The sequence below is a fragment of the Mastigoproctus giganteus genome, chromosome 2, assembly GCF_048544385.1.
Source record: "Mastigoproctus giganteus isolate SK-2022 chromosome 2, ASM4854438v1, whole genome shotgun sequence".
NCBI lineage: Eukaryota > Metazoa > Arthropoda > Arachnida > Uropygi > Thelyphonidae > Mastigoproctus > Mastigoproctus giganteus.
This window is the reverse complement of record NC_143576.1, coordinates 58762348-58778212: the sequence shown is the minus strand read 5'-3', so window position 1 is coordinate 58778212 and position 15865 is coordinate 58762348. Positions and strand designations below refer to the sequence as shown.

Here is a 15865-nt window from a genome sequence, read left to right as displayed (position 1 = left end):
AGATTTTAAATGAAAATGACAATGTGTCTGCAGTTTTTAAATTTTTAAAAAACTATTAATATATATATATATATATATATATATATATATATATATATATATATATATATATATATATATACACACACACACACACACACACACACACACACACACATTCATATGAAATATACAATTTGCTTTTATCATTATACTGATTTTATTTATTGATATTCCTTTATATATATATATATATATATATATATATATATTATTCTTTTGTATTATCATTCTATTGTGTCTTAATCTGTCTTTTGTGCATCGTTAATGCCATTGTTATTGCCATGTTGGCCAATTGAACATTATACGTGCCAGTGGTCTTTAAGCTAGCCCTGACAAGGCTAGCTTAAAGACCAGTATTGTATTAACGCCAATACCTATATGTAAAAAACACCAGTATTTAAGAAAATCGAACTATTGTAAACGTGTATATATATGTGTATATATATGCACTTTCGACTGGTAATCTTTTTAAAAGGGTACCAGTCTCATCTTACTTGAATTTTCACATTTTCATGGTGCACCTTGCTGTTTTTACGCCACAAAAATCAAAATCAATCAGTCTGGTGCTACACTCTCAGTCTACCCAGCTTGAGGCGCCTCCGTAGCCAGGTGGGAAGGAGCAGCAGTGCGTAGCACACGCTTCTTGATTAGACCGGGGTTCGAGCCCATCACCACCAAATACGGAGGATGCGGAAAGGTCAGGGAATGACCACCGCATATCCCCGCAGCAATATGGCCTTAGTTGCTAATGCTCCTAAAAACCAAATAACAAACAACAACAACAAACTACCCAGCCTGTGGGAAATTTATCACCATTTGTGATCTATTGTATGATCACCAAACATGGTGAAGAGACTACAATCCGGAGACCCCCTGGTTGAAACAGCCACATCCAAACATTCTGAGTGGCTGTTAAAAATAACAACATTTTGTGGGTTGCCCGTATCTGTCACTCCCCACAATACCTTAAATTCATCACAGAGCGGGACCTACTTTCAGTGTCTGAGGAGGAATTAGTCCAGTAACTTAGTAATCAGAAAGTAATCAGTGCAAAGAGAATAATGATGAAAAAAGATGGAAATGTCATTCAAACTTGATCCATCATTTCAACTTTCAGCACACCTGATTTGCCATCCACAGTAAAAGCTGGCAATTTAAACTGCCGAATTCGGCGTACATCCCGAATCCTCTTCGCTGTTTTAAATGCCAGAAATATGCCACTCACAACAGGCATATAGAGGTGATGCCATCTGCTCTATATATGCGAATCCAAGTTTCATACACAAGCATATTGCCTAGCCTCGACTCCCATTTGTCTTAACTGTAAAGGAACCAACCCAGCCTTTTCCAAATCATGTGAAATGTGGAAAACGAAACAAAATTCGAAAGTACAAAATTGAACACAAAGTGATATCCTGAGGCACGAAGACAAATCATGTTGACCATGCCTAGACTCTCCTATGCGTCTCGCACTCGAAACTATCTTTCAGCTGCATTTGAAATAATGTATAGCATCATATAATGGAACTGCAGAGGACTAAGCAGTCATTCTGATGACATGGGATTTACTAGCTAAATTCAATCCCATAGGCCTACAGGAAACATTCTTGTCACCACAAGTTTCACTAAAATTTTCAAATTACGTGATGTACAGACGAGATAGGAACTCAGTCTCCTGCACGGGGAGCAGTAACCGTTCTTATTAATTCTAACATGCCATCAAGGCCGGTCCAATTAGAAACCAATCTAGAAGTTGTGGCTGCTCTGCTCGTATTGCAGTAGGTATTTCGGTTGCCCTTGTTTCCATATATATTCCGCCACCTCTACCATTTCTCCATTAAGAACTCGACAACCTCATTACACAACTCCCAACTCTAATATGTTCCTTCGATTACTTTAATAGACATCATCCATTGTGGGGATCCGCTACAATGGACTCAAGAGGCAAATTGCTTGAGCAATTTTTGCATAATAATGATCTTAATTTACCAAACTCTGATTCTCCTACGTGCATTCACCTACCAACAGGATCTACAACTGCAGTTGGCTTGTCAAATTACTCACCATCCAACTTTCCAATCGTGGTATGGTCGGTATTGTCCGATCCCTTTAACAGCGTATCATTTTCCAGCAAATAATTTGCTCAATACAAACAGTGGTAGCTCAAAATCCTGATCAACGATCCAATTAGAAATTTAATAAGGAGAACTGGGATGGCTGTTCTGTCGAAATGCTTTTAGACAGAATGCATGGTCAACAGAAACCTATTGATAATGTGAATGCTTACATCACCAATTAGATTCTGACTGCTGCAAATGCTGTCATTACAAAATCCAAGACATTGCACTCACCGAAATTCGCTAGCGGATACAAGGTGCTTTAATGCCAAACAAGAGAAAAACCGTGCATGGAATAATTTCTGGAAGTGTCCTACCACCAGTAACTTAATTGCTTTTAAAAGGCTTAAAGCTAAAGCAATACAAGTTATACGAAAACGAAATGCGATTCGTGCATTGCTTTTGCATCAACCATCACAAAAGACCCCAACACACGATTCATCTGGAGAAGGATACAGGTGCTAAATGGCAAATTTGTTCGGCTGCCCTCTCCGGTACTTAATTGGAAAGGGAAAGACGTGTCTACTCCTGAAGAAGTTGCTAATGCGCTAACAGAATCTTTTGCCACAGTCCCTGCTTCTGCACTGACGGCAATTTCGCACTAGCTACTTCATGTAGCAGGGACTGTAAATACATTTTATATGAACTGCAGCTTTTCAATGTCTTATAATTGTGCGGGAACAGGAAGTGCAGAGGAACTTCAATATCTTGTAATGGAGCGGAAATTAGTGATGAAAGTCTTTAAATATCTCTACAATATTGTTTTTAGTGGCGGGGATGCCAGGAAAGCTGGCTGGGACCGCCTTGTACAATAAATAAATAAATTTAAAAAAAAATCCTTGCTTCTGCCTCCTATGCATCCTCCTTCCAGAGCATTAAAGATGGTGCAGAACGGTATAAAATTAACTACTTCACGCACCGCTCCTTCCCGAACAACCAACCCTTTACCTTAATAGAACTGAAAGAATCATTAAATAGCTCTCCCAACAGTGCTGCAGGCCCAAATGGTATTCATAACATCATATTGAAGAATTAAAGAGGACTTGTGTACCCTGTTGATTTTCTACAATCGGATCTTCTATGAAAATATCTGCCCCTCCTGGCGCCATTTTTCATCCCCACACAAAACCAGGCAGAGATCCTTTCCTGGTTCAAAATTATAGGCGAATATCTCTCACGAGCTGCGTAGGAAAATTTTTCCGAAGGATGGTTCAAACAAGGCTCACTTGGATCCTGGAGTCACAGAATCTCCTTCCAGACCATCAGTACGGCGTTCGGAAGAACAGATCAACGTTAGATGTGCTTATCGAAGCTGAATCGCATTTTTGTAATGCCTTTGTGATGAAACAACGTCTTGTCATGGTCAACTTCTTCTCTTTCTTGGTGATTCCCTTCTGCTTCTCTCTCTCTCTCCTCTCAGGGTAATTCAGAATTTTTTTTTTTTTTTTTTTTTTGGCTGGTGCAGTAAAGCCTCAGGCTTCCTTGCACCATAGGAATAATAACTTAGATCTTGAAAAGGCATTCGACAGTACTTGGTGTCATGGTATTATAATGAATCTTTACCATCTCGGACTAAGGGGACAGTTGCCTGAATAATTCAAAATGACATGGGATATCTCAAAAACCGTTGAAACTTACATGTATGCGGACGACCTGATTATTTCCTGTCAGTCTAAAAGTATGAACACCATCGAACGGTAGCTCCAACCAGTTATAATCAGAATAGAATCCTGGACTTCGCAGAATGGCTATCGACTGTCAGAAATGAAATGCATTGCCATTCACTTTTGCAAGCAACAGGTTCTCCATCCTGATTCTGAATTAGACCTAAACGAAACTGCAATCCCACTTGTTAATACTGTTAGATTTCTTGGACTGATATTAGACAGCAAGCTAAACTTCCAAGCTCACATCACTCATTTAAGAACTACTTGTCCAAAGCATTTGAATATACTTCGATCAGTCTCGTCCATAGTATGGGGAGCTGATCGATATACCTTACTACACTTCTACACGTATCTGATCCGTTTACGCCTAGATTATGGGTGTCTGGTATAAGACTCTGCTAGGATAAGCACATTACAACGTCTAAACGTCATCCAGCACAGTGCTCTGAAACAGAACTGGGAGCTTTCGCGACTTCTCCAGTCCAAAGTCTTTATATTGAAGCTCATGATACACCATTACAACTTCCTAGAAAAACATTGCTGCCTCACTATATTACTAAGATCCGAAGTTTCCCATCCCATCCTTATTGGGAGTATCTGTATACCTGGTGGGTTTCCTTTTATGAGCATAAGCCACGTGAAAACCGACGTGGTTCACTCCGACTTAAAGAACTTCTTCCTACCTGGAATATTGATCTAAATGACTTTTGGAGCACACCACTCTTCCTGTACCATCCTGGTTATGTTTTTATGCCTCTAATGATAATCACTTTCTCCGAGGGAGGAAGTATGTTTTAGCTACTTCCAATATCAGACAGTTGCAAGCAGCCGATTCTAATCTCAACGAGGCTCAAATTGGCCATAGCAGCCCTTGCACCAATAAACCCCATTCCAACAACAACTAATCTCAACTGCAATGCCTGTGCAATATACTCTGAAGGATCGAAAACTGACAACGCGGTAGATGCGTCAGACGTGTTCCCATTATTTACATTTACTGCCTCATTACCAGCCACATGCAGTATCTTCGCTGCTGAACAGTATGCCACAAAGCTTGCACTTGGCCAGATTATTGAACATTCAATTTCACCAGCCCTAATCTATACTGACTCTCGTAAGGCAGTCTTTTCCATGAGGGAGAATTTCTCTTCCTGTCACCCTACACTGAAAACAATTCACTGTCAGTTACTCTTCTGCAAAGAGTCCAATCAATCAGTAACATTTTGTTGGATACCGGAACATTCTGTAATTCCGAGAAATGAGACTGCTGATCTCTTACCACATTCTCATAGCACCTTTAGGTTCCTTATACTGATTACAAGCCTGTTATACCCAAAACAAACTTTACCAGAAAAAACAAGAACCAGAGTTTTGGCTAACTGGATTCAGGCGAAAGAGATGAGAAGTGGTATTGGTGAGACCGAGAATTGGGCATACTGATATTACACACCTGTTTTTATTATTGGGAGAAGATACTCCCCAGTGCTCATCCTGTCACACCAACTTACAGTCCACCAATTTCCCGTAGACTGTTCTCTTTATTTATCCATTCGTTCTCGCACATTTGTCATTCAGAAAATTGAACGAAGCCTAGATTTGTCCCATTTTCTTGGAAAATATGCAAACACAGAAGAACTCTTAATATACTTAAATCGCTGGCCTATACGCAAGTATATAATTCAATTGTTAAAATATATACAAAACAAATAATGAACAGACACAATTTCCATGCATTTGCTGTTATTCGAAAAAAAGGCGACCCAATTCGACAATGAAGGAAGTTAGTATTTTTTGGCCATGTTTATTTTATACATATCCAAATATATCTGTACGAAATATGTAAAAAAAAAAAATAAAATATATTTTATACATTTTTAATACCTAAAATACGTATAAAATATATGTACCCGCCCACTGATCTAGGTTGGGTTCTAATGCCATCCGAACAAGAATAATTTTTATTATCTTTTTCATGCTGTAGCCAAGTTAGTGCGTCCCAGCGGTTTTGTTTGGTGTTTCATTAATCAAAAAACGCACAAATTCAACACGGAATGTGCACAATTTACAGACACAATACTTACACGCCTCGTCGCCTTAGCCTGCTTTCGTACTTAATCTGAAGATGTCTTTTTATGTATTCAAGAATTCGTTAAGAATACTGTCGCCATAGAATTCTCAACCTCAGGGGTTGCTTTCTATTCCTGGATCTGTCCTTTCAATTCCTGGATTCGTGTTTTCAATTCTGACTCTATGTCTTCGAAATCCTGGATCTCCCTTTTCAGTTCCGGGATCTGGCTTCTGCAACTTGCAATACGACCAAGTCTACTTCAAGAAGCATAATAGGCATCGTCAACTTTAAGTATCATTTTACACACTGTTTCTGTGAAGAACGTGACTAGCTGCGTGATGCAATTTTGAGTCAAATGTCATTTCCAAGTCAAGTACTGTATTCTGATTTGAATGAAATTAAAATGCCATGGCAATAAAATTATGAAAAGAAAGAGTACTGTTTATGAGATCCCTGAGTTTCTGATTAAAATTCATACGAATGAAGTATCAACTTCCTTCTTTTGTTTAGCAGCTCCTTTCTTTCATGTTAACTATGTATATGCACTGTGCTGCCACTTTATTAGGTACGCCTACCTAGTAGCGTGTTGAGCCTCCTGTAGCCTTCAAAACAGCCTGAATTCGTCTAGGCATGGATTGAACAAGATGCTGAAAACGTTGTGCAGGAAGGGAGTACCATGCAGACATGTGTGTCACGCAGTTCCTTGAGATTCGATGGAGGTGTAGACCTGCAGCGAACAGCCCTTTACAGCTCATCCCAAAGATGTTCAATATGATTGAGATCTGCAGATTGAGCGGGCAGCTGCACCAAAGAAAAGTCATTGTCATGTTCCTGGAACCATTCCATAGTTATTCGGGCTTTGTGCACCGGCGCATTATATTGCTGGAAGTAACCATCTGACTGAGGATAAACTGTCAACATGAACGGACGCACTTAGTCAGTAACAATGTTTAGGTACAATGTGTCATTCAGACGTGAATTTATGGGTACAATGGACCCAACGTGTGCCAAGAGAACATTTCCCACACCATAACACCGCTCCCACCACCTTGCACAGTGGTCATCAGACATGACGGGTCCATGTATTCATGTTGTTTTCGCCAAATTCTGAGCCTTCCATCAACATGATGCACCAGGAACTTCGACTCGTCAGACTGTTTTCAAAGTGCGACTAGTGATCCGTTGCTATATTTTGTTCTGCGCACCAAGGTTGTATGATTACGTGATCTGCGACATTGTGGCCCGTCTGTTTGCTTGCACAATTCTAGCCATCCTCCTCTGACCTCTCTCTCATCAACAAGCGATTTTCTTCCACAGGAGTGCCGTTGAGAGGATGTTTTCTGTTCGTTGCGCCAGCCTTTATACACCCTTGAAACTTTGGTGCGTGCGTGCGTGAAAAGTTCAGGAGAACTGCCGTTTCAAAGATGCTTTGTCCAGCACGTCTTGTACCTACTACCATGCCACGTTTTGAAGTCCGTTTGATCACTCCTTTTTCCAATTCGGTTTGTACGCTTAACTGATACTATAAAGGTTGTTCTGCTGCATTTATATCCACAACTGTGGTCATGTGACTTGCAACGTTGTGGGAGAAACCATTTGTGTGCACAGCAGGGGTGTACCTAATAAAGTGGCAGCACAGTGTATATTCTACATAGTAAAATAACACAAGTAAAACTGCACGTTGATTTCTTTCTACGGTGGAGTTTGGTGTAGTTTGCCTCGTGGTATAACAACACTCCAGGTATGATTAAACAACCATTCATCCACTATGACACTGGTGATACTTTATTTGTTCTCACTGTTAAATTACGTGTATAAGAGACTACAATTTTATTCATAATTCCAAATGTATAGCATAATAAATAATCAAATTTGCAACTTAACTCAGTAAAAGGTTTAAACATGGTAAATATAAATCACTTTCAACTGCTGGTTTATCTATGTCCCAAAAAATAAATTGGATATATATAAATGAATGATCAGTAAACTAGCTCACCGTATAGTCTTATTGAACCCTCTGTAGAACCGAGAGAATTCTTTGCGAAACATTTATAGGTCCCATAATCATCGGCCACGACATTTCTTATAGCAAGTTTCATATGAACTTTGTAAGTCTTATCTTTCATGCTGGTGGAATACTTTTCGTTGGATATAATCATATCGCCATCTTCCTTCGTCCAGTAGTTGATTGACATTGGGTACGCCTCGGTGTGACAGTCGAGCGTTATTTCACCGCCTAGAGGGGCGCCCACTAATTGGTTTGGTATCCAGATCATTGGTGGAACTGTTACGGGTAAGATCGTTAAAAGAAGATTATTGTTTATAAAAATGCTCGATATTAGCATTGAATATTATTCTTCTAATCAAAGTTTTATTATAAGAGTAGGTTTTTTTTCAGCAATTAGTACGTAATCTAAAAATGTCAGCAAATAAAGAAAGCCTCACTTCATTTTAGTGCGTTCCTTCTAATGGCAGTTATTAAACGACAATAAGAAAAAATGGGAACCAAATTTGCGATGTCTTTTTTTACTTTCCGTCTCTTCGTTTAAAAGAAGTAATGAATTAATAGAAATATGGAAGCTAATTACTGTAGCATAAAGGGAAGACTCAGCTTTAAACATACTGTACGCGCATTTTCTTTCTTTAATGAAGAGAATATGGAAAATTCTCTGCTGCATTGAAATGACACTGAAAATTAAGCTAAACTTAATATAAATGAAATTTATTGGGATTCAAATGAGAAACTCAGTTGAATAATGCATATAATGAGCAGTTATGTTCTCCATGTTAATAAGAACTCTCACTGACATCAATTTGTTATTCCATTTTTATAAACGTAATAACTGATTCATTTAACGAGAAAATGATTTCGAAATTAGTTTATTATAAATCATTCACCTTGTTGATACCTTCCTGTGATTTTTAGAGACTCATACAGACACCTTTCAGTGGGATAGGACAGTTATTCATCATTCATTCAAAAATAAGAAGAAAAACACGATACTGCTATCCTGACAGTTTTTAGGTGATCGGCTGGGCGTGGTGGGAAACGTGGGCAATTTTAACTATTCCTTGTTGTTTAATTGCTGGGTGGGGGGCTGAATTGCCATTCTTTGGATAGTTCTGCGCATTTCGAATACTTTCTGTGTGAAGGATGTAAAGGCTTTATAATTTTCCTCTTCGACGATGAACAGATGTTCTTCTCCCCTGGGAAGGGGCCAATCTGTGCTATTAGCTCTGTTCTGGGGGTGTCATAAATTATACATTTATAGAGAATGTGTGCCCAGTCTTCGCTCTCGCCACAGGTGCAGTTTAAGTTATCTGTCAGCTCTGAGGAGGTTAGTTTCGCCTTTAGGGAGCCGTTACCTGTCAATATAAATGTTACAAAAAGTCCTCAGGGGCATACCACTTAAGTGGCTTTGGGCTAACCACTGCCACCCGTGGCAGAAACCTTTTGGTAACCAGACCTCTGGTTCCCTGCTCCCACTCTGTCCCACCATAGCTCATGGAGCTTTGTGGCTATTCTTTTTCTTTCAGCATTGAAGGTGTTGGCTGTATCAAGGGCTATCCCCAGAAATTCTGTGGATATGCCCTTTTTAATCTATAATATAAACCTTTTTTGGCTGCTTCCAGTTACAGTGGGAGAGCTCCGGCCAGCAACTGTAGCGCAGGTGTGCTTGCTGTGCGACATGCTCTGGTTTCTAATTTATTCCTATTTCTTACTATGACTGAGGGGGAGTGGGAAAACAACGCGCCGGCTACATAGGCAATAAGATGTAGGAACATTGCACGGTATATGATTGGCAGGTCTTTCATTTGAGCCTCTCTTTTTTGAGGGGTATATTACGCTGAGACTTTCGGGCAGACTGCTTACACTGAAGTGAACGCTTCACGTCTGCTTGTACCCTGAAATCTTTTTTCTCTGAACCACCTTTAATTCCATGGCCCATGATTCCATAATTTACAGACGATCTGTAAGTTATCCCTGAATTTATTTTCACGAAATGAAAAATCGTATGTTCAGCACGATTAAAATATTAGTTAAGTAGATTTTATACTGTCGGCATAGCCATCTATATATGGAGTCCTCAGAACTGTCACATGGCTACTAACGCTGTTCTTCCAAAATCATGTGGAAAACTGGGCTGGAATGATATTTTAATGAAAGAAAAAGAAAAACTTTTATCGAGTTTTCTGTACTCCAGTCTTTCTAGGGGAGAGGGCTAAATAGTTTTCCATCTGATTAAAAGTTTGTCTTTTCATCCTTCAAAACAGGTATAATAAATGACAATGAACTTCGAATATTTCGTTGTATAACGAAATAGCTACTTGGCTGAAAGAATATCATAATAGAATGCGATGAAAATATAAATAAATTAATAAACTCCATGAAAAGTTTAGTTTAATTAATTTTGACCGAATATTTTGTTATCAGTTAATTTTGTCAAGAGTGAGTATTTTTTGTCTCATTGCCACTCTCATTATTGATTCAAGAATATCTTGCAATGTAGAACGAATGATTCGCTCTGTACAACCTTTTCAAGTGGACAATGAATCCGCGCTTTTCATCGTTGGCTTAAAACGACTCTCCTTAGCAAATCATCGTTCGTAGTAGCATAACTTTTATGAAAACCAGTGCATATAAATGCATGAGGATTGCAAGTAGATTCGTAGCTGTGGTAAATGAAATTAGCATGTTCTTGGAGAATGCAACGTAGATTACTGAAAGAAGTGTTCGAGGGCTGAAAGAAAGAAATTCTTGTCCTTTTTCCTGTGGTATGCTGATAGGGATGTAGTAGAAACGGTAGATTTAAGAGTCAGAACCGTTGGCTGGGAGCCAAATTGCTTGGCTAAAACAGATTATTCTTGAAACCAACTGTGACAATGATGCATTATCTACACAACGAATTCAAGCTACTCTTAGACCACTGTACTACCGGTTGCTTTTAAATAAAAGAGTTTATTGACACTTATGAAATATTTTATGGGCATCTTTTCATAAAAAATTATCAGAGATTTTAAATTTCTTATTGCCTCATAAATGTGTTTATTTAATATTCTCGTAAGTAGGATGACATAAATGAAGAATTGGAGGGATATTTACTCTCAGTAAAAATTAAGGATGCAGTTTGAAATTTGTGAGAATAGTTCTGAGGGTAAAAGAAGAAAAAGCATTTGCTTTTGACTCTTACTCTTTCATAAGACTGTCACTCCTTTATACTGTTTAAAGGAATAATGTAGCTGCCTTTTAAATGAGAAATATAATTTTAATCACAGACAGACCTGTCTGTGATTAAAATTCTATATTTAGAGATTCTATGATTAGGGAATATGCTACTGCAGCCATTCCTAACGGGTGTACCGCAAAATTTTAAAACATTCTTCTTCACTAGTAAGTTTTGCCGATATATCTGTACACACTGCATTGCTGCATATAATTCAAAGTTATTAACCATAGAACTCAGGTTTATTCCTCGTTTTTTTTTTTTTTTTTCTCTCATACTGCTGCTGCAAAAAGTTAGACATAAATTTAGGGTAATTGTAAGCCTCCTATAGTTTCAGTAGAAGGATTGTGAGAATGTGCCAACAGTAGCGCAGAAACCTTATTATTCTTAATTTTGTCAATCGATTGATTTGCAGTGGAAATATTGTAGTAAAACAAAAGGGTAGTTAAATAAAGAGTGTTAATGGATGTACAGCGCTTGAAAAGTTTTTCTATTACACAGTTGTCTGCTCTTCAGTCTACTTGAATGGCTACTTTCGGATTATTTTCGCGCAGGAAGACTGGGTAGGTACATTCTACGGTTCTGCCACCGATTTCTTCAATAATACATAAGATTTTAGTCCTATGGCAATGGAAGAACTTTTCAAGTTATCTTCCAACACAATGTTTAAAATAAAATTTTATAATCTTTCGCTGTCGGTGATTTGACTACCGTGGGAGAAGCAATGTGAGTGTTTTCACCCATGAAAACACTTAAGCCAAAAAGCGTTTAAAATTGAAGATACGGAAGGAGATCTCCGTGTCTGTCTACTGTACTGTGACCTTTGGGCCATTATTGCAACTATACCTCCGCCCCGGTAAATCCATCCTTTCTAGGATCAATTACAGTATTATGTTATGCACATTAGTAAAAGGTCTCTTATTAATATTCGAATGATATATTTGTAATATTACATTTCTGAATTTAGTGATTAATATTAATTAAATAAAAATGCAGAATTAGAATTATAATCAGCATTGAATACATAAGAGGAAGATGAGGGATGAACAGCGAAAGGAAGAAGGTTGGTTATTTCGGATTCTTTCAGAGTCAGTTCCTTTTTCGAACTGCCTCTGAAAGAATGCGAAATAACCTGTAAAATATCTGTTTATGCATTTACTTTCAATTCCAATAAACATAAGGGAAGACAAGAGTTGTGAAAAAAAAATCTGCTGAAGTAAGAAATGAAAGAAGCAGCAAAATAATTATGAAGAGGACAAAGGAGAGTGCATTTGATGTTTTTTTTTTTCCTTATAAAATTGTAAAAGTTAGCATTAGTAGAGGCATTTGATGCAAGAAAGCAAGCTTATGCAGCATCAGCCAAAAAAAAAAAAAAAAAAAAAAACCCACTTCACCTCTCTGTTCGTTCAAAATACCTGTCCAGCTGAGCCTTAAACTTATTTAGGCTATCAACCTCCACTACAACGGATGGAAGTCTGTTCCACCAACCAACCACCCGCTGGCTAAAGGCAAATTTCCGCACGTCTATCCTACATCTGTCTTTCCTCAATTTGAATTTATGCCCTCTCAGGTGATTATTCTGAGCTAGAGGAAGAATCCCATCAGCATTGAGCATGCTCAAACCATTCAAGGATTTATACACCTCTATCAGATCACCTCGCTGGTGCCTAGTCTCCAGACACTGTAATTTGCAAAACTTAAGCCTTTCTTCGTAAGAGCACCCCTTTGTTCCATTCACTAATCTTGTTGCCCTTCTCTGTACTCGTTCCAGCAGCTCTACATCCTTCTTGAAATGAGGCCTCCAGACCTGTATACAGTACTCTAGGTGTGGCCTGACCATTGCCTTATACAAGGGAATAATCACCTCCTTATCCCTGCTGGAAAAATTCCTGTATATCATTGACAATACTCCATGAGCTACTCTTGCAGCCCGTCTGCACTGCTCAGAGAACTTCATATCTGCCTGCACAAACACCCCCCAGGTCCCTTTCATTCTCTACCACTGTCAGTGTAGTACCACAGAGTTGATACGTTGCTCTGGGGTTGCTGTTTCCCATGTGTAGTACTTTACATTTGTCAATGTTAAACTTCATTTGCCACCTCTCAGCCCATCTGCTCAACCTTTCCAGATCCTGTTGCAGCAGCATAGTGTCAGTAGTGTCCGTGACAACCCTGCCAACCTTTGTATCGTCTGCAAACTTGGACATTAAACTTGATATACCATCATCAATATCATTTATAAATACAGAAAACAATAATGGACCCAACACTGAGCCCTGAGGGACTCCACTAATAACATTAGTCCACGATGAGCAGTGTCCATTGATTACCACTCTCTGTCTTCTCCCCCTCAACCACCCCTTTATCCAATAGCAGCAAATTGCCTCCAATGTCACACTGCTCCAATTTGTGTAGCAGTCTTCCATGTGCAACAGTATCAAAAACCTTTCTAAGATGCAAGTATATAATATCAAAGCTATTCCCTGCATCCAGTTCTTTTGTGACTGCATCATAGTATCCAATCAAATTGGTCAGGCAAGACTTCCCCTTAACAAAGCCATGCTGTGTCCGAGCTATAACTGAAGTCTTGTCTAAATGATCCTGCAGTGCTTCTTTAACCAGTGCCTCCATTAATTTTCCTGGAACAGAAGTTAAGCTCACAGGTCTATAATTACTTGTGTCAGCCTTTGATCCTCCTTTGTGAATTGGGATCACATTTGCACATTTCCAGTCTATGGGTACCTCCCCTGAGTCCAAGGAAGCTCTCATAATTATGGCTAAGGGTTTGCTTACTTCCTTTGCTGCCTCCTTTAATATAACTGGATAGATCCCATCCACCCCGGGTGCCTTTCTTGTGTTTATCTTCAACAGTTTCTCCTCCACTTTACTCCCAGTTATTTCAAGATTCTGTAGCTTACTGCTAGAGTTGAATACACCTCTGGCATTCCCCTTGCTGAATAACTCCTCATGTGTGAATGTCGATGCAAAATATTCATTTAGTTTGTTAGCTACCTGAGCAGAATCATCAACAGTTGACCCATCAATATCAAGTGGACCAATCTGATTCATCCCCTTCCTTGTAGAGTTTACATAAGTAAAGAACTCTTTGCTGTTTTTCTTTGCATCCCTTGCCAAGGATTTCTCGTAATCTGCCTTCGCCTGCCTTAACCTCCTTTGTAACTTGGTTGCATATCAACTTGTATCTATCATAGGCTTCTGTGTCATGTGTTAATTTGTAAGTATCCCATGCATTTTTATTCTCTGCCATATGCCCCATTAGTTCATCTGACATCCATTTTGGCCTAAACCTTGAACAATATTTCTTAGTTGGTATGTAAAGCCTAGTAGCTTCCAAGATAAGTTCTTTGAATGCTCAAAGTTCAAAAAGTTCAAAACTTTTTCAGAAACTCCAAAAGTCTAAAACTTTTAATAGTTCAAATGCAAAAACTGTACGTGTTAATGAATTCGTATAACGCACACATTGATGTATAATTAGCACAAGTTGGTTGATAATTGTGTTCCCAAAATTCTTTCAGGAAACAGGCTCTTGATTCGCTGCAATGGTGTTGTTTTTTATTGAATTCACTCAGGATTTTCTGTTTTATATTAAGTTCACTCAAGATTAGTCAGTTACATTAATATTTTCTTATATTTTGCTCAAAGCTGTAAATAGTTGCATATTATTGATTATCGTACATTATGTTAAATTGTTAATTTGTATTGTTTTTTTGTATACGGATGAACTAATACATACGAGTATACTTGTATATCACTGTAATGTATGTATTATTATAAACAAATAACAAGTAAAAATATGCGCTTTTTTCTTCTTGTGTATTATATCCAACAAAATAAACTGATGACAAACCGAGTATATAAGAAATATTCTGGATATAATAGTATGGGTCTGTTGGAAACGTTTTCTAAAAGGTATTTGGGAGACGAGGTCTGTATACTGTCAGGCACAAAACTCACGCCAGAATTAGTTAGCATTACATTTTATCATTAAACATCACTTTATACACATCTGCCAACTGACACTGGACCAGCGTAGCAAATTATGGTCCATTTCCCTCAATATGAATTGTTGAAGAAGCTTCAATCCTGCAGTGGATTGATAATGGCTGCAGTTTACATTTTTATACACATCAACAGAATCAATATTATCATAATCAAGCCAAATAATAGGAGAGGTCTAAACTAGATATTTTAGAATATCTAAAAGATATTCTAAAATATATAAAAGATATTTTAGAATATCTAGTTTAGGACTGGGCAGATTTTTTTATGAGGTAAAATTTACCGTCGTTGTTTTTACTTTGAACTCCGATCGCCTTTTTGGAGCTCGACTCGTTATACGGTTTACCGGTAAACCGTTTTGGACTCCTTACTACGCGCTTTTTAGAAATTATTAACGTAGAAGAAATGGACTCCATGAACATGAGGATAAAAAAAACAAGTAGAAAGAAATATGCTCAAAGATTTAAATCCTATAAAAGGAAAAATAATTAGTGTATTTTTGAGCCAGTTATATTAAAAGTCGACACATATGGATAAAAATGCAAGAAAAAGATATAATATTAAAATTGGAGAGCAAAAGAATAATATCAGTGGAAGAAATAATAACACAGAAATATTGCCGAAATATTTGTTTTAGATTATATGGTATGGCAACGGAAATAACGTTCTCTAAATATAAAATAAATTTGTCGGTAGTAGTTTTCATTTTACAGAGAAACAACCTAT

The 15865-nt window shown here is 38.0% G+C and overlaps 1 protein-coding gene across 2 annotated transcripts in view; it reads right to left on the bottom strand.

Moving 5' to 3' along the window:
* Positions 1 to 15865, bottom strand: part of LOC150089315 (lachesin-like) — a 758400-nt gene that overhangs the window by 44785 nt on the left and 697750 nt on the right. For both annotated transcript variants that reach the window (XM_090368493.1, XM_090368494.1), the window contains exon 6: positions 7891 to 8178. In XM_090368493.1, the coding sequence (XP_090224619.1) occupies positions 7891 to 8178 (288 nt within the window). The remainder of the gene's footprint in view (positions 1 to 7890; positions 8179 to 15865) is intronic.